General features: G+C 43.2%; 2 protein-coding genes across 8 annotated transcripts in view; one reads left to right on the top strand and one right to left on the bottom strand.

Annotated features, from left to right (window-relative positions):
* The window catches only part of LOC135897172 (leptin receptor gene-related protein), a 416,125-nt gene extending 413,525 nt beyond the window's left edge, over positions 1-2,600 (top strand). For both annotated transcript variants that reach the window (XM_070525632.1, XM_065425757.1), the window contains exon 4: positions 1,826-2,600. In XM_070525632.1, the coding sequence (XP_070381733.1) occupies positions 1,826-1,939 (114 nt within the window). In that variant the 3' untranslated portion in view covers positions 1,940-2,600. The remainder of the gene's footprint in view (positions 1-1,825) is intronic.
* A 203-nt stretch (positions 2,601-2,803) lies between these two features.
* Positions 2,804-18,658, bottom strand: Cmpk (cytidine/uridine monophosphate kinase Dak1). 6 transcript variants are annotated; one of them, XR_010562947.2, is made up of 8 exons: positions 18,141-18,335; positions 17,668-17,767; positions 15,924-16,070; positions 14,974-15,111; positions 13,619-13,698; positions 12,373-12,472; positions 6,263-6,371; positions 2,804-3,430 (listed from the first exon to the last, which is right to left on the bottom strand). XR_010562947.2 is itself a non-coding variant. In XM_065425754.1 (7 exons), exons 2-7 carry the CDS (start codon positions 17,749-17,751, stop codon positions 6,321-6,323), a joined length of 600 nt encoding a protein of 199 aa, XP_065281826.1. In that variant the 5' UTR covers positions 17,752-17,767; positions 18,503-18,658; the 3' UTR covers positions 2,804-6,320. The 6 variants fall into 6 exon arrangements, 5 of the variants coding, with proteins under 5 accessions (XP_065281826.1, XP_065281827.1, XP_065281823.1 ...); XM_065425754.1 differs by lacking the exon at positions 18,141-18,335 and adding an exon at positions 18,503-18,658 and having other exon boundaries at positions 2,804-6,371; XM_065425755.1 differs by lacking the exon at positions 18,141-18,335 and adding an exon at positions 18,363-18,503 and having other exon boundaries at positions 2,804-6,371.
* Between the last annotated feature and the right edge of the window lie 1,299 nt (positions 18,659-19,957).

The raw sequence follows: 19,957 nt of genomic DNA, 5'->3' as shown, positions 1-19,957 counted from the left end.
AAACAGTTTGTTGCTTGTCAATCCTTGATGGTCAAAGTTTTCTGCTGCTTGTCTGCTATGTACAACAGTAAATCATTGTGATTAAAGTACATATGTATATCTCGCAAAAGGCATGTGCTCTGGAGAAGATTAAAAATTGTGTGCTATTCCCGCACCCCCACCCTTGGTGCCTTGTCCGCAGGATTTTTACGAATTTTAATGTTGACAAATTGGCAGGTCAAACTGGTATTAGAACAGAGAAAATTGAGTTGGTAAGTCACCAGGAGCACAAGATCAAGGCAAGCAGATTTGGTTTGCAAGGATCTCATACAATAAGAAGCCAATTCTGTCATGTCACATTGTTGGCAGTTCACCCACAGTGACGAGGCACTCTGCTCTCACCTGCACGATGCTCGTTTGCATGCAAAGGTAGCTGCATCCATAGATTGAAAATCAAAGGGAGAATGGTATAGCAAGGCTAAGACAGGAAGGTGAAGAGTGGCTCGTGGAATGGCTAGGAGGTGTAGAAGTTGACGGGAAGATTATTTTTAACAGCAGAGCTGTTTAGGGGCTTGCAATGTCCATCTACCGTGGTTGTTGTTGGCAGCGTGTGCGTCTGTCACGCCAGGCGAAGGTTCTCCGCTGGGCTGACAGATGGCACCACCGCCACAGCGGGCATCCGTGAGTGAGCGTGCACCAGATGGCGGGGGAGGAGGAGGGGTATATAAGAGAAAGTGCGCCCATCAGAAGGCCTTTCACGCCATGGATGCCGAACGGTTAGGAGGTCCCAGTGCGCACACCGGTGAACTCTAGCTTGTACCCGCTCCAGAAACAGCGGATGCCGAATTTGCTAGAACGTCAGCACTCGCTCGCCCGGGAACGCCAGTGTCGTCAAAAAGTGCATAATCCCTCGCTTTGCGCTAGGGAAACATGAACCGCAGATCCTAGCTCAATGGAACGATAAAAATTACAAATGACAAGATCGGCGTAATGAACATTAGGCAATAAATTGAGAAGATAATCACACGAAACCAGTAATTACTCGACAGAATAGATAATCATAACAAAAGAATAGATGATCACATGAAAAGAACAGATAATCTCAAGATAAGACCTGACAGGAACAGATAACCGCAAGAAAAGAACAGATACACAAAAGAAAATCGCAAGGGAAACACAGGGGAACCACAGCGCCACTGTTTCCTCAGATTGCACAAGCGTGGAACTGGCTTTAATTTTTAGGTAAGACGGTTTCATTTTGCCTGAGAATCAGTAAGTACTCTTTGCGTACGGCAGAGTTGGTGGCCCTGAAGGCTATTAATTCATACAACTTTCATTCGGCCGTGAATGGCATTGGTAACTGCAGAGGCTTCTATGTGTGGGGTCAGTTGCAACCTTCTTTTCTGCAGCCTATTGCAAGAACAGAATCACTAACATAACTAAAAAGTTTATTTGACTTTACTGTTGGTCTAGTTTAACTGTAAACCAGTGACAGTACATCATGTACAGTAGTAACATTGTTTCACATGGTGTCAGTTGCAGAAAACGTCTATTGCGATCTGCAGACAAGCATCAGAAAACCAAACCTTTCTCCTCTTTCCTGTCCTGTTGTTCATTTTTTGCCTCTAGCATTCCTCAAATTCATTCACCTCAGTGCAGGTTTATGATTGGTTCACCAAGAGCCATAGTGTGCGCTACTGCTAGCAGGAGGTAGTGCTTTTATTTATCACCTGCTCTTTGTTGACATTCTGAAGGCACTGCTGGCCTTTGCCTACATTCTATTCGTGCTCGAAATAAACTTGTTTTGCGAGTTCTTGCACATTTTGAAGCCCTACTTTTAATGCAGATACAGTGGAGTGCCTGCGGCCTGGTACTTGCGGGTAACGTCGTTGTGTTCATCACCATCCTTGGCTTCTTTCTGGCCTTCGATAATGACGAGGTCGACTACAACATGTGGTGAATATTGCAGCGGCTGGAGACGGACGACGTATCTGCGTGTGTGTGTGCGCTGGTGAACTTATGGTGCACACTGTACATAGTGTGTAATAAAATTGCCCTCCTACATCCTGCCCCGCAAGCTTTGCCAGGTGGGGCAGGTGAACATTGCGTAGAATTAGTAACTGTTGCTTTATGGATAGTGGAGCCAAAAAATTGTGCTTGTTGCGACAAAAGGGGGCTCGCAATTACATCCGCTGCATTACGCTTCTCATGTTGAGCATGGGAGATATAATTTATGTATCCGTTTCTTTGTACAGCATGAAAAACTTGTATGCCACGAAGAGACGTTACGGGATCGTTTGTTAAAGACAGTGTGGCTAGAGATCTGCATTGCATGTTGTGCTTACGACACCCGCGTAAGCAGTTCAGGCACTCTGAAAGCGGCCCGTCTCTACCGAGTGGGTATGTTGTTACTGTGGGCTACAAATATGAAGTTGCTCATTTGCTTGGAAATTTTGACATTTGTCACAATGGTGCCTCTATTAGTGAATATTTCTGATGTAAGCATTTTATTATTTAATGAGCATGCATCCCCCTTTCAATCACTGTGCATGTGCTAACGAACTGTAAATAACTGGACTTGTAACTGATATATGGGTTTAATAAAATGTGTATGGCACCAAGCTTCTCATGCATCTTGTATTTCTCCTGTTCGTGCATTGAGGGTGTTTGCACCATTCAAGTACCACACTGTTTGGCAGCTTTACTGCCGTTCAAAATTTTAAATTCCATAGTGTGTGCATTATACATGACGCTAAAGTCCTCTTGCAGCTAGCTTTGGCTGTTTGTGGTATCCACAGGTAAGAAACACACTGGGCTCAGGATAATCAGTTCTACGCAGTGCAAGAGGTTTATTGTACAAGCAATACATATGACCTACAGCACAGACAAAAATTAATTGCATTATAAACAGAGCAATACTGGTAATATACTCAATGCCTCCTGCTTTTGTACCACAAATTAAAAAGTCCCAAGACATGGTGAGCCTGAATGGCAGCGTCGTGCTCCTTGCTTTGGGCTGTATACTATAGAAAGCTGCAAGAGCATTAAACACCAGTAAAGTATCGCAGCTATGCGTACTTAAGGAAACAGTTCAAAGGAAAAGAATTGTGCTAGAAGTGCATATGGGTCTACGTCTATCTTTCTATAAAACTAAACCAACATCGTGCCTGCACAAAAAATGCCCTTTAAACAATATGCTTACGTATATCATGTCATTACCACCTGAATTACAGCTCTCTGTTGACGAATTGAGATTTGCAGCTCAGGTGCGTATCCATAAGTCTTTGCCAAAAGGACTGCTTGGCTTAGTTGCCCAAAGTTCATGTTTACCTCTAATAAGACACAGACTGTTCCCCTTGTCTTCCTTTCTGTGTGTGTCCTTTCACCGGTAAATCTGTCTTTTGCATCAATTAAAGTCACGCGGCCAAAAAGTCATGCTTGAAGACGGCACCTGCGCAAAACCGGTGCACCTGGTTATGCACCCAAACCCAACTGAAACAGAACTTTCTCTATGGCTGCAAGTTATGTGCACAAAAATACAGTGCATCGATCTTGGTGCAGAAGATGTGGCTGTAGAAAAGCTACACTATAAAATAGCGTTTTCACATGACATCAACCATGCACACCCTGAGGACTGTCTAGTTGCAAGCAGTATTACTTGCAACTAGTCATGTGATGTGACTAATAAAAATCGGGCCCCTCAATTAACCCCCTTTCTTCTCGTTCACTGATATTTATGTACCATGGCATGATGGAAATGCAATTACCATACATTGAGAACTTGATTTGTTCAATGAACAGCTTTATTTATTTTTTTTTGCTACAGCAATAAAAGCCGTGACCATTAGCTTACGCTTTGCTCACTAACGAATCCATACTCTTCAAATCAACAAAGTATTTTAAAACACGTTCAGCTTCTGCTGCATCACACACAGTCCCAGTAAGTTGAGGCTCGGCAAATGCACAATACTATACAGGGTGTCCCAGCTAACTTTAGCCAGAGTTTAAAAATATGCAAATGCCATGTAGCTGGACAGAACAAAGGTAATGTTGTTTGCTGTCGCGTGGAGAAACTCAAACAATATTCTTCATTCTGGCTAATTATATCATTAGTCTTAATTAACAAATTCTCAAGTCTTATAATTAGATGAAAAGTGTCAATGAGAAAATTATCCAGCGAGATGAAAAACTACCAATAAAGGTTCCTGTTGGTTAATACGTGCTACATAAATGTGTTTTTCCATGTGTGAAAGAAGCCTGCGAATCCCCGCAAAGGGCCTCGAGCGGCCAGTCGCGCAGCAACGAAACTCTACAGGCAACAGTCAGGGTCAAGCATTGCACTGAGCCCAATGTGGGTACTGGCGCTTGAGCAGTCTGGCAGGTGGTGCCTCGGCTGTGTCGTCTGCTATTACAATGGGCACTGAGTGACTCAATGAAAACAGAGATTCAGATCCTTCTGCCAAGGAAGGCAATACATTCTTGATCAATAACTGTAGCTTTCAAGCAATGAACACATGTTTTCGGGTGGCAGAGACAGTTCAAGGTGCTTTTGCCATGCACGAATGAATTCATCCAGCAGCAAGTCAAATAAGATGGTAGAGACAGCTCTCAGCATGTCTTATGTTTCTGTATTATCTACAGTGCTCATACAATATTTGAGCAAAATATTTGTCTGTTTCAGCTAAGATTAGGACATCTCACACAGTTGCACACATTATGTAGGTGATTACTCTAGTGCTAATCAAACTAAAATGAAGTGACCCATGCAGCTTATTTTATTAAAGAGAAAGATCACGTTATAATATTTTTTCAGCTGGCCCTGCAAGTTATCGGTCTTTTACCATCACTTTTATCCAAAAACAAATTGTATTCCTAACACTAGCATGAAACTATAAATTTGAATGGGTTAGCAAAGAAAGGTGACCACATCTGTTGGCAACAGTAAATATGGGGGAATTCTGCAAGACGCACCTTTTTTGAGGCAGAACCCAGAAGTGAGCAAGGGCAGTCTCATACCTAACACTGTTGTTTAGCCGAGTGGACTTAACCTACGCAAGACATTTCCAAAATGTGTTGTCCGAAACTTGTGGTTTCCACAGATGGTATATCTCATTTCTCTGAGAACATCAAAATCAATGTATTGGCACCCAGCATGCTGCCTCTCATATTGCGTCTATTGCTTCCAACTGCCTGACAGCAGTGAAGCCCGTGCTGCTTCGAATCTGTGGTAATGTACTACGTGTAACCATCTGAATTGTTCAGTTCCCTGTCAAAGCTTTAAACCTGGTGGGAATCGGCAAGACTGAGAAGTTTGGAAAGCCCTGCTGTTCTACATCAATAGAGGCAAGTCCACTCGTCGATGCCCTGAGTTTCCACTACTGTTCGCTTCTGGTTTGTTGCAAATCTTCCCGTTTGCCTTGTGATTTCTTAAAAGTCACCTTCGATCTCTTCCCCACTGATAGTGTCGTCTAGCATTTTACTGCTGCCTTTTCAGAGCACAACATTTGTTATCCATTTAGTTCGAAGGCCTGTACAAAAAGCTGAACCTCCCTAAGCTACCACATACAAGGACACCTTACTACACTTTTCCAAACTACAGAGTTCTATGTTCTGGTGGGCTGCCTTAATAATAACAGAAAGCTGAAAATGCCCTTTCCTGCACTAACAATGTATCGCAGAAAGTATACACCCCGTCTTGCGCTGTTCTTGTCTTCAATAAAAAGAAAGGCAAATGACTTAGTGCTTTTCCTGATGCACCAACGCATATATTTTGCTCTTCTGACCCTTAAAGGCCTTGTTACACCGGGAAACAAGTTGGCAAACATTGTTGCCCGCAAACACATTGTAGGCATCTCTTTCACACTGAAGCATCAAAGACTGTCGTGTACACGAAAAGAACACGTAACCTGACATTTGCTGATGCTCTAGCCTGACCGCGCCACCAATAAGACATTGTCAGCAGACAACGTTCGCCAATTCATCTTATCTAAAAGAGTCCACAGTTTTTGTACACTCCGGACAAGCCTAAAAAAATGCCTCCAGCAATGCAAGAACGTCTTCACAAGCATGCTTCATATAGTGATTGGTCCAGTGCGCGATGCAGGGTACAAAAATGCTAAGCACGCACAGAGAGAAACGAGTGACTCGGGAAGGCAGAAAACACTGTAAATGCCATGCTAAGCCATTAATTGAAGCAGCGCTCCCACACAGTCCAGTTTATAGCAAGAATGTCACAAAATTTGTCCAGAAAAGGCTAAAAGATACTCGTAATCCTTTCACATACATGTAGTAATCTCAACTATGCAGACAGTGGGACATGTGCAGTTATGAGCTGCTTCCGTTCATTTGGTCGATTCGAAAGGCTCAAAATGCTTCGCAACGCCTTCAAAGACCTGAAAAAGAGAGAGACAAGTACATTGCATACTTAAAAGTGGGGGTACAGGATGTCCTAAGATTACAGAGGTGTGATTCATGAATCGCACAGTACAATTAAGCTCATTATAATGCAGTTGCATTTGACAGGAAGATACCTGTTATATCCAATATTCATCACAAGCATATAGTATTTGTCACATGGTAATAATGGCAACAAACATCCCAGATATTCTTCGTTATATCATTGTTCATTATATCAAGGTTTGACTAGTTAAAATGAAAATAGAGCATAGTACAAGGATGTAATTAAAGCACATCTTAAGTGAGCAACAATACTCTGCTACTCTTTTAAGTGTATAACTTCAAACATTAATTAGAGACATATCACCTGATAAGCGAACACTCATAATTTTAAATTAGGTAATGCACACCTTTCAGTGTCACAAATTGCACTACCTAGCCAATACGCAATTTTTCTAAACTGTTCAAAGGGAAAGCAAGCAAATAAAAAAATGTGGGGTGTGAGAGTGCTTGAATGTCACCGAATCGAATATTACTATTACATTTTTCCAATAATCTGCACGTTTGGTGAAACACCCGGAGTGGTTGGTGCCTTAAGAGGAAGCTTTAGCTCGGGCCAAACTACATCTGTTAGAGCATCCAAAGCAGACAAATTTGATATGTCGATTCATATCTTTCATGAATTGCTTACATTGTTTACAAGACTTTTAAAAAACTTCTACTCGCATATAAGTGGTTTACTTGAAAGCCATGTATATTATATCAACCTTGTCTGCTTAGGTGTACTATTAGATGAATTTTACAGAATTGTGATATCGTCTTTCATTGTTGAGTTACAGAGTAGCAAACTTCATAGTTTCATATTCCGAAAATTTTTGCCAACCTTTATTAAAAATTGACGATCCAAATAAAAAATGCACAGCCAACAGTCATTAGGTTTGAACTATTGCTTTTAAATGCAACAAACCTCATCAAATTTGGTGCACTCGTAGCTGAGAAAAATTATTTCTACTTTCCCACTACTAAGATGGGAGTCCCCGATATAATGCCTCCTCTGAATGCTGTTGCCCACCGTCACAACCAAATTCCAAAGATTTTGTGTGAGACAGCAGGAATTGTTGACCTAATGATGTCGCACTGCACCCCATTAAGCTTCAAGCAACCTGAGCACGAAAAGTGTGGGGGAGTGGTTTATCAGGTTTGCAACACCCCCAACTCTCAAGTGCACTTGTCATTTTGACAGGTGGCCTGAACATAATCAGAGAGTTTGACTGATGCCATTCTGGAGATGGTGAATTGTCGCTGGAAAAGACGACATCCGAGAATGAAAAGGAAAACTGGTTGCCACTGTGACGGCAAGGCTGATGTCACGTGTGGGAAGAACACGGAGAAGAAGAAGAAGAAGAAGAAAAAAAAAAAAGACATTACCCCCAAGAAGAGAAAAAGTGCTTAAAAACAGCATTGTGAGTGACTGATGGGTGTATTCCTGAGAGTTTAGACAGCTCCCCAAAGTGGCAGTTTGGGCACGTCGAAAAAAATGAAAAATAACGCAACACGCACACAGGGAACGGTGAACAAAAGCAGTGCATACTTCGGAAAGTGTGATTACTCTAACATGATTAGGTGCTTGAGGGATCAGGTTGGTGTGTCTCCTTTTCTAGTCGGCTGTGGCAGCAAATGGCTGTCTGCACATAGGCCAGCCACACACCCTGTTTTAGAGGTAATCTGCCGCACATGCAAAGGTGGGCGTTTCGAGATGGCGTGGCATTATGTGCGCTGTTTTCCCACACTCTTAGTACTGGAGATAGCCTAAACCTCGAGTTTCGGAGGTGCGTTCGGAGACAAGGCATTAGATCCCTACAGCCAGCGCTTTTTCACGATAGAGTTGTTCAAATGCGGGCAACACCATCAGCCACAGGGGACACCAAAGCATGGCTGACTTCGCTTAATCTGTACCGTCAATGTGAAAATATTACGACACAGCATGAAACCGTATTTTTAGTCGACAACACTCAAATTCAACAAAATCATTTTTTTTTCTCATTAAAGTTTGCATTATTTGACTGCTCAATAATCCGTAAAATTTTACAGCCCCTTCTGTCTAAGAAAAATCAATTGATGACTGTGCTTCAAAATTTCAATGTAACGAAGCAAATTGCACATTTTGGCAACTTCGTTATATAGTTAAACCTCAACTTCTTGATATCACAAAGTATTTACCTTTTCACAACCTTTTATTCATAGAACACCATGTACTTAGAACCTCAACATAACAAAGTGTGTTAGCACGCAATTTCAATATAACGAAATTTCGCTCCCTCTGCAAAGGAATGCAGAGACAATAAATGGAAACTTCCGCAGAGGACACAGATGGTCAAATGAGCTGAATTACAAGCAGCTGCTAGCAAACATACCTCTCAAATTGCTCACGACGACGCAACAAGAGCAACTGCTAATGTGGAGCCGTCCACACAGAAGTCCAAGCGCGGCAAGATTCTATCAGGGCCCGTGCACTTTGTGCTTTTGGGGCAAGTGAAAGTGTGCGAGGGTGAGACAAGAAAGATGGCGGCTTCACAAGTGCCGTGCGAGTAAGGGGAAAGAGGGGCAGGGGAGCTTGCAGTAACGCGATCAAGGAGGGGGAGTGTGGGTGTAAGTTGGCTTCGCGATTTCAGACATGCCTCTTAGTTATCCGTGGCTGTGGATGGCTGAAAGTGCGGCTGAGAACACATGCAGCCGCGCACCCTGCTTTAAAGGTAATCTGCTGTGTGTGCGAAGAGTAGGCATGCCGAGACGGCGTGGCATCATGTTAGCTGTCTTCCCGCGTGTTTAGTATTGGAGATCGCGCAATCTCGAGTTTCAGACAAAGCATTCGCTTGCTGCTGCGGACGTTTTTCATGATAGCGTCGTTCCAGTGAGGGCAGAGCGCACCCGAAATAATGGCTGGCTTCGCTTAATTTGTACCGACAATGTGAAGATATTGTCGATGCACGCAGCATGAAACTGTATACTTCATCACCAGCTCCCAAATTTATCAAAATGAATGATTTTCTGAAGTTCAATTTGCTTTTTTTGATCGCCTAATAATTCAGAAAATTCTGTGGCCACAATCCTTGTGAGAAAAATTGATCGGCGGCTGTACTTATTTGCATAAAAGGTCAAATTTCAATGCGACGAAATTTCAATATAACGAAGCAAATTGCCGATTTGACCTACGTTAGTTTGTATATAGAGGTTTAACTGTATCGAGAGAGAGAGAGAGAGATAGAGGAAAAGGGAAAGGCAGGGAGGTTAACCAGAGGGGAAGATCCAGTTTGCTACCCTACGCTGGGGAAAGAGGGGAGAGGGCAGTTTAGCAAGATAGCAAGGTGGACCAGTTGCTTAGGATTCATCATACTTTTGGTAACAGCGCAAAAGCAATAAGGACAAACCCTAGAAATACATAACACGGCGCCGTGTTGCCACATTTTTCTTCCTTTTGGCCGTGGTGCTCTTGCACTGTTACCAAAAGCACAATGATATTGAGGTTTAACTGTGTGCTTGTAACGAAAATTGGGTATAACGAAGTTATTTTTGTGTTGGACTTGGCAGCAGTAGCAGCTAACTTACAACGTTGCTAATGTTCATCCTTCTACTGATTGCAGATACTAACATCGCCGATACACCCTTGAAGCAATTCGCCTTGGTGGAAACATCGTTCATTTTTTCTGGTGATCGGCAACGGTCATCTGTGACGTCACTCCCAGAAGCGACTGTGCTACCAGGGGTCATCACTATATTAACAGGAACAGGAGGCTGGCATCCTTCACTTGGCAGCAGCGGCAGGTAACTTACAGCGTCGCTCACGTTCATCCTTCTACTGATTGCAGGTCTACATTTTCTTTGTAACCACGATTTATTAGCTTACATAGTTTTCATTGCTGCTGCTGCTGCCACTGAAGTGTACTGTCCTTTCTTTTGCCATGAACCTGACGTGCTCAGAAGAAAACAAACTTGTAAAGGATCTAAAGCATGACCTGTCTGAAATGCACCAGTCACTTGAGAGGGAACTGCGGAAAGAGCTCCGCGAGGTCAAGGATTCTCTTGATTTCATGAACAAAACCTTTGAAGATATGACAAACCGACTGAAAAAAAAATTGAAACAGAAAATACTAAATTGAAGGCCGAAAACAGCTCCCTCTCGAGTGAATGCACCATGTTGAAGGATAAGGTGTCCGAAAATGAACTGAGAATCATTCAACTGGAGCAATACTCTAGAAACAGAAACATTGAGATTAAGGGTATTCTTATGGCAACGGACGAAAACCTAGACAGCATACTTAGGGCTATTGCGTATACAATGAATGAACCAATTTCAGTGAGCGACATTGAGATATGCCACCATGTACCAACTCGGGACGCCTCGCGACAGAATATTGTCTAGTTTCGTAGCCATTGTAAACGGAATGCGCTGCTTGAAAAGGCACAAAAAAGCGCATTACCACCGCTGACATCGGACACCAAAATTCTCAACCCATATACATAAACGAGCACCTTTGCCCTACACTGAAAAGGCTGCTTGGAAAGACAGTAGCCTCCCCCCCCCCCCCCCCCCAAAATACGAGAAGAGCTCGTGTTTCTGCTGGACAAAAGAGGGCAAAATATTCGTGAGGAAAATTGAGTCATCACATGTTCTTCGTGTCACAAAGCTCAGCGACCTTGATAAGTTAGAGTAAGTTATGCACGTGTGCACCTTTCATTTCAACAACATGGAAAACCGCCTTTTATCGGTTTCAGAATTGGCCACGTTGTCGCGAAACAAGAAATACTCATCTTCTCTGCTTCACATTAATACCCAGCCCGCTAGAAATAAAGAGGAAGAAATGCAATGTTTATTTTTGCGTAGTGCTTTTCAGATTGATATTGTGATGCTGATTGAGCCATGGTATCAAGATTCTACAGAAGTGTCGCAAATTCTAGGATATACTTCTTACTTTTTGAACTGCGGCTTTAAAAATGGGGGTGGAGTTATGATGCTAGTTAAATGTAACATAAGCTGTGTTATTGTAGAGGCATTTTCGAAAATTACCCCTGACTTCTAAATGCTCACCATCAAAAGTGATGTTAGAGTGTAAAGCGTAATGTATCGTTCACCTAACGCGAATGTTTTAAATTTCTTTACATTTCTGGAAACCTTCCTAAGCTATTTTAACGATATGGTCGACACTGTGATCCTTGAAAAGAGATGACATGAACATTGACTGCTTCCAACAATCATCAAATCATAACGAATTTTGTAGAATCTTGCATGCGAGCAACTACATCAACACAATCAGCCTACCGACGCAAGTGCAACCAACTTCATCGACTCTACTTGACGTATTTATTACCAATATTACCTCTGAGCATCTCATTGCTGGCGTCATCAGCTCTCACATGAGCGATCACTTCCCCATTTTTCTTTTAACACAGTGCACTAAACCACCAAACACATTAAAACTCCTGCCTCCCTAAACTTACAGACAGATAAATTCTTGTACACTGGAATCATTTTGCTGTAATCTGCGTCTCGCTAGACCTGACTTCTGTACACTGTTTGGTTTATTCCTGTTGGCGTGTTGTATTTGTTATGCGCCTTGTCTGCCTGTACTCGGGGGTGCAGATCTTGTAAAGCCTGATAGATAGCTTTTTGTCTGTACCCACCAAGTGTCTTTGATACTGAAATAAATGATTTATTGATTGGCTGATTGATTTAATATAACAAGGTTGCACTACATTAATGGCAATTTTCTTCTGATATTCACAATTTGGACTAACGAATTTTACCAATAAATCATGCCTGACAAACAATGCAAGCAAGACAAAAATGGTACACCAAATGAAAACAACATTAAAAGAGAGTGTGGCAGCAAGTTACACATGTTTGCTCTACAGAAAGTAATTACAAATACAACACTACCAGTAAAGCAATGCATAGCATTATTTCTCACATTCTTGCAGACAGGAACAAGGACTGCCTACCTCGTTGGGGTCGTTGCAGCTTGTGTCAGTCCGCCTGACCAAATTCTGCTTGTCGTAGTATTCCACAATAGGAAGCGTGTCATTTGTGTACGTCTTAAACCTGCACATGAGATCACATTTGTCTTTGCAGCCAACGCAAAGGGCCCACATTGTCATTCGAGTGACTGATTTATCAAGTGCACAGCAGATGCTTTTGACAGAAGTTCCTAACCCTTTCAGAAATCGCGAACCTGCCTGATGCAAATCATTATAGACAAAAACTACGAGGAAATGCACGATATGAATGCATACATGCAAAAACTGAAAGCCACTGGCACACCTATCTCAACACATATTTTTCCAATGCACTCCACGCATTATGATAAATTTTGTCGCATAGTTTGAGTCATAGAAACCTTGTGGTGTATGCACTGCATTTTCAATGTGCTTATCATAAGTGCTTGCAACTCTTAGGCACAACTTCGTCAGACCTCTGTACCTCAAAAAAAGTACACTCTTTGGAGCATTTATTGTCCCCAAAAAACTTTTATTTGCATTGCTTGTGTTTCCTTTCTTGAAAACTCTGTGTTGCTACTTTCTTGACAAGAATGCAATGTCAAGCTGATAACACACATTCTGGGTGTGCTGTGTTAGAGAAAGAAAAGGCAGGCAAGATAGATGACGATTATTGTTTAAGGACAACGTAAGCCCTAAAGGGTGCAAACCTTTCTTAGAGTGATAGACAAAGCAACTGAAGAAATAATCTCGGTGCATTTTACAACGCGTGATCCTTTAATGACCGGTTCATCGGTTTTCAGGTCTGTAGAACGGTTCCAGGTGCATAGTTAAAAGGCTTTCAAGCTGAATTTAGGCAATCTAATGTCTTCCAAGGAACATTCTCCAGAAAGAAGTCTTGCAGCGACAAATGTAGGGAGCAATTTGTCCTTACTCAGGGTTCCATCCTGCACTTGCAATGTGTAAGCTGCTGTGTCGTGATCCGACCAGCTCTTCAAAATAATTAAGAGAATGCTTAGGTAATTCTAGTAAAGTAACATTGATTGTCACAGTATTTCTTATGATAGCCAGTGCAAATAGTATGTAGCGCACAAAAGCCTCCTCTATTTCCTACTGTTCCATTCTTCAGTTACTGCAAACACACATACACATGTAAAAAAAAAAAGGAATAAGAAACAATGACTGGAAGGAGGAGGACAGACATTCTGTCCATAGCAGTTATGCCGAGACAAAATTTCTCGATTGTGCTCACCTTTTGCGGAGACTCTCTATGTTGTCGTCCGTGCGGCCACTGCCTGCCTTGCCTCTGTTGAGGCATCGCTGCACACAGACCTGCAAAATGCTTGCATTGAATTCAAGCTCCGAGGGATTGCAGATTTTCATTTGAATTATCTGGCACTGAGTAAAACATGGTTCGACAACAACCAGTGGAGATGATACAAACAGATAAACTGTTATGTAAAACAAGCTACACGTGTACAGTCTAAATTAAATCAACCACTGATATAAGGTTCACAATCACTTAGCAAAAAGAAGGACGGTCCCTGTGCCCACCCGTCCAGATGATTAAAGTCGGGCACAAGGTTATTACCACGAATTTACATGCACATTTCTTTTTTCCTATACTGTGGGCAGTACTTGGCCGTGTGCATTAAACACACAGGCAGGCTGTACTTAAGTGACCACATCTCCAAGACGACAAAGTGAGATAAAATGTGCATTACAATGAGGACAAAGAAGGTGAAATCGTACTACAGACCATGTTGTGCAAGCAGTAAGCCAATTGCCGCTCTGTGGTTTGGTATCAATGTTTTGCTGTTCTACAACTGACACAGTTAGGTATCCATGGCAGGGGTGCCCCTTCATGCTGGACCCTTAGCAAGAACAAACCGTGGCTTGTGAAATGTGTTGGAACAGCTATAGCTGTGCGTGCACACCCACAAGCATCTGATTCGCTCTTGTCTTGACATGTATGCAGCTTCTGTCTCATAGATATTTTGTTGATTTTCTAACTTCTGAATTACCGCCTGCTGCAAATGACTTGACGGCTCAGTCCTGCTGGTGGAGCAAGTTGTTATCACAATTCACCGATTGTAAAAGAGCTGGTGCATACTTTTCATGGTGTTTAGGAGCCATCTTTCACATTCCCTTGGGTTGCCGACATCAAATGAAGCCACCGCCTACTTCAAGCACGCTCAGTGCCAGCGTCCTGTCGGGCACTGCAGAAGCAGGCCAGTCTCGGCAGTGCCAAGCTGCATTATTCTAGCTAGGAAATGATGGCAAGGAAGCAGGCCAAATCAGAGCCTTATTGAGACAGCAGTCCCAAACCCCAAAAAGTGGAACGTGACCCACCTAAATTGGGACATCTGGTCCCATTGGGTTGCACGCACAAAAATACACAAGTATTAACAAAATTAAACAAGTATGTTGACCTGCCAATGTCCCAATTTTAATAACAACCAGTGCCTTCAAAAAGGAAAGAAAGGTGCAAACCAGGCTGAACACCAAGCTCTGTGGCCTCGCATTACTGGTAATTGACGACAGACTTTACAGTACAGTGTGCACGCAGCCATGGCAAGGTGCAGCTACAACTCCGAGCGTTCTCACCTCCTCTGGGCACTCGAGAAAAAGCACAAACTGCAGGTTGACCCGGTCTGACATCTCCCGTTTCCAGCCATCCAGGTTGTCTTTGTTGCGTGGGAAGCCGTCAATTAGGAAGTGACTCTTCTCACTCGACTGCATCGCCTGGGCAGTACGTGAGCATACATGCATCTCTCTATTACTGCTTGTCAATCTAAAATGGTTCCTCCTAGTGCAATTAGGCTTAAACATACTCTAATTTCACCTCGTTTTCCACTGTACCAATGCTGCTACACAAACAGCAGTTAGATGAGGTTTCTAGCAGCCTTGAGTGGGGCTAATGTCTGTCTAGAAGTGCTAAGTATATTAAATGATGGACCTCCTTGCTGCCCTCTTTAGCATCTTTATAGACAAAACAGGAGAGGACATCATTCTTAGTTCTGTTGGTGTGAATGAAGAAGATTGGCCTTAGCCGAGGTATGAAAGCCCAGTGGGGACAACGTCTGACAATTGTCGACAAAACACAACAAATGTTTGGCATTCAGGCTGCTGAATATGCTGACAGGTGCCATTGCTGACAGGTGGCATTGGCTTAGCCACCATGAAATCAACTTGATCCACATAACATATTTCTATTTGTATACCTGTTCTCATTGGATATATTTTATTACTTGAACATGTGTGCAAGTCTGTATTCTTAATGATGTATAATTCTGTTTAGTAATGTGTTTTATTCAACCTCAGATATCAAACAAAGATGTGTGAAAAAGAAAGGACGGTGCATTAATGGAAGCCCACCATTCCTTTTAAATTTTTTTTGCCTCTGTTGAGCAGACTTGCCTTGCATGTATTATTACTTTGTGAGATACTTCCAAAAATAGCACACTTCATTAGGAACACAACTGATAAACAAGTGTACTTGTACGCTGAAAGTATCACAAGAAAACAAGCAGAATGGGAGTACAAGTTCAACCCACCCGATCCAGTAAGCGGCAAGTTATCTCCACAGGCACGATAGTGCCATTGCGAATGTGGTGGTCAATGACCTCGCCGAACTGGGAACCCGGGGTGCCTTTCTCTTCCCGCAGAAGGTCTCCTGCTGACAGGTGCTTGTAGCCAAATCTCTGAACACACATGGAATTAAGGAAAACAAGGTACCATACATTGCGTGTTAAGATGGAGCACAATACTTAATTTAGAACTTGTCCTAGTCGGTATTTATTACACGACACGTCTACCACTAAAGACATGGAATGTAAATGAAACATGCACAGAATCATCCATGTCATCATCCGAGTTTCTTTTGCTGTTGTCGTTTTTCTTTAGCGGTAAACGTCACGCACAATACGTATGGACGAAATCAGACTTGTCTAGAGTGGTCCGGTGGTTGGCTGTAGACTATGCGAACGTCCATAGCTGCTACCTTGCGGTGGCTCTTATGTTTCACATATGTTTCTCCTATAGACCTTGGACCCAGCATGTGGCATGACCATGTGTAATCTCGTTGCAGTGTCAGCCTGTGCTTTTTTTTTTTTTTTTGCGAAAGCTGGCGGACAACTCAACCAATTGGTCACTTTAAACAAGTATGGTTCCGTCTGTATTGTGAAATAAACAGAGGCTATATTTTGTAATAATTATTTGCCTTCAATTTTATTCCTATTACACATCCCGCTGAGAGAATGAAGCTCACAATTACATGATGCTGCAAATGACCCAACGATGATGCATGAAAAGGATGGACTGGGAAAAGAATCATTATGAGTAGTGGGCCAAAGACTGCTTCATATATAGGTGTTCTCACTGGCATTACAGGCAAGAACAATAAACTGGAGTTCACTTCCAATGCGATGCATGTTTCTTGTTGCTACATCTGCCAGCTGCCTTCGTTCTTGCGAGCCATTAATTGCCACCAACAGCCGCTTCACATTTTCTCTAAACGTATGTCGCATGCTGAAAGATTAAGACGTGTTCTCATTACCTTCTAAAGAACTATTCACCATGAGCAGTCAATAGCGCTGAAGAGTGGTTTTACTGCCACTTTATATGGAGTAGATTTTAAGTGCTAAGTGAATAAAGACTCGAGCCTGCCTCTTACCTTTCTGAAAGACTAGGGCTGCTGTTGGTGCCAGTACAGCAAATTACTACACTACTGCATGAGAAAAGGCATGTTGCATAGCGGAGGAAGGGTAATTTCACAGCACCCGATGGGTTCAGGCCTCAGTACGGAAGTTACATGTAGCTACACCCGCATGGAACTGCGCTCTTAGAGCCAGCATTTAGATATCCCCTTTTCTGTTCTACAGCACAGTGCTCGAGTGCTCTTGACAAGGCCGTGGCAATATACAGCCTATAAGTACCTAGGTCAAGTGCCCATAGGCAGCTACAACAGACTGGAAGCATCAAAAGCAAGGTACAACCAGCCGCACATAGTGCTTAAACATTATGCTGAGTGAGTGTTACAGCACGAATTGACAAAAGCGAAGGCAAACTCGCAGGGGAATTACAACCTGCACTTACAAGTAATGCGTCCGTATATTTCGTCATAAGCGATGGCACAGTTGTGGCAAGCTTCATGGCCGTTTTGTTTACTTTATTTACGACATTACAATGCACTGTCCACAGAACGTATGACATTGTAAAATCACAGTACGCATGCACATTTAGAAACTGTTAAGCGGGACGCTACGTACAGTGGCGTACTTCACCGAAAGTGCCGCATACCTCGACTAGTTTCTGGCACTGCGTCCCTTTGCCCGAACCCGGCGGCCCCAGAACGAAGACCACGTTCGGCTTGGGACCAGACATAGCTTTTAGAGGACCCCTGTAAGGAGAAGTACACAGTCGTAAGTGCGTCACAAAGGTCAAAGGTGAGAGATCGTCCCACTGAAAACGAAACCATGCGTTTTTAACTCGAATACCGGTAGCGAAAAAAAAAAAAACGTGCATTGCAGAGAACCGGCCTCACTAGAACGCCAAAACTATGCACCGTTTACTATGCGCTACGTCCAAAACACTACACATACCTAGCTACACCCGCTCTGATCGGCAAGCGAAACACGGGCTGACTACGTTTCACACACTGAATTGGCTCACATTCGCAAGATAAGCTGGGCCGAAAGCTGGAAAGAGAAATGCAGCGGACACGGAGGCGACCGGGACGGCGATGCCATGCGAATGAATGAGGTATCACGAACCACGCCTCGCCGCTGATGACACGTGTCAACAATCCCGCCGCAGGCAGGAAACGCTCAATCGAGCAGTGGAGCGCACGAATGCTAGTCGCGAAAGGCACAAGCATCACACAGCAAACAAATGAAGAGGCTGAAGAGCGAATCCAACGAGGCCATGCCGCGCTCAGTAGCGACCTGCGACCATGAGTGAATCACCAGAGGCGCCGCTGTAACCCGTACACATACCTACTATTTAGCCCCCTTAGCTTCAGTAAGCGTCAACGTTTGCATCTGACGAACCGGCGATTGTGACAGCAGATGCAGGAACGTTGCAAACGGCCTTGAATGTTGCCGTTAAATTACTTGGTGATGTTGCGTTGCCTTACCTTGGATAGTTTAAAGCGATCTATCGTAATTAGGTTAGCAGGAAACGTGGAGGATACGAAGGCGGTAGCGCACAGCTACTACTAACAAGAGAAAAGCTAAAGGCAATCGGCATCATTTAATGCTTCCACTGGCGTGCAAGAAATTAACATTAAAAAAAAGAAAAACAAATGTTCCTTCTTATATTTCAGGTTGCGCAAATTAAGATGAACAATAATAAAGTAATTTAACAAACAAATCTAAATAAAAAGATTTATGGTGTGCTTTCTTTTTTTTGACGAGAAACAAACGCTTCTTGGGAAGTGCTGCCATCTGTTGTGACTTTTTATTTTTACGACCTTCAAGATAGCCAGCTCACTGTTTGATCTCTAAGGCCATGCTACTTTTGGTTGTGATGTTCGAAAGGTTGATTCTCTCACAGGCTCGTACTCATGGCCCGACTCTCGCTTACCCATGTAAACGACGGTGGTATGTGTGATAAAATGCCAAGGATATTCTGCTGCATACGTCGGCCGCGTCCGCGGTGGAAGAACAGACAGGGTGAAAAAGGTGTCTCAACGGCGCCATCTCTCTGCAGAGCGAGCTAACTCTACTACCACTCTGTTCGCGTTTTCTTCATTCGCCAGCAGGAGCGCTGCAGTGTTTCTGTAGTTTTTTTTTCTTCCTTTAGTTTATCTCTTCTTTCATTTTTTAAAAGTTTTAATGGCTAGAGCATTTACAAATTCTTTTCAGATGCAAAGAGCATTGTTACAGTTCATCTTCATAATCATAGCGGTCACCATTTTCTGTCGTCTGCTAGCGGCGTGAGGCCACGTATTCCGCCGCAAAACGACCCTGTAACGCGCGATGTTACTGTGGCACAACTAGCTCTTGCCAATTCTGTATTGCTGTTGACCCTGATAATTACGAAGGAAAACTGAATATGCACCCGTGCCACTGAATGAAGAAACCACCTACCGAACTCGCTTTTGGACCTTGATCTGCAGTGCGGTCGTTCATCGTCGAACAAGGTGTTGGTGCTTTTCAGTAAGTTTCCCGTCTCTGCTTGTCTAGGTGCACTTGGGTTGTGTCCCAGGTGAAAATTGCTGCACCATGGTCTCGGCTGTGCGTGAGCGTGCAGGAAGTGATAGAGATCTACTCATTTAGCGGTCGACGCCGTGCGCACATTTTGGCTTGGATGTGCGAGAACCTTCGAGTTTTGTCATTTGCGAGTACAGCTCCTTTTGACACGTTGTTTTGGTCACAAACAATTGTTCCAGCATTATTCGAACTATCAGAAATTTATATATTTCCCGTTGGAAAATATCCGCAGATGCCAGTCGATACTTGTGTTTTCTTCATTTGGCGCCTGACATCGCCGATAATCAAGCAAATCCGTCAGGAGCTGAAAAAAAAGGGGGGGGGGGGGGCACTATAACATGCAGTGCCTGCAAATAATTTCGACGTGTCAAACACTA

Source organism: Dermacentor albipictus, chromosome 9 (assembly GCF_038994185.2).
Source record: "Dermacentor albipictus isolate Rhodes 1998 colony chromosome 9, USDA_Dalb.pri_finalv2, whole genome shotgun sequence".
In the NCBI taxonomy this organism is placed as follows: Eukaryota; Metazoa; Arthropoda; class Arachnida; order Ixodida; family Ixodidae; genus Dermacentor; species Dermacentor albipictus.
The sequence above is the reverse complement of the archived record's forward strand: the minus strand, read 5'-3'. Positions and strand labels throughout refer to the sequence as shown.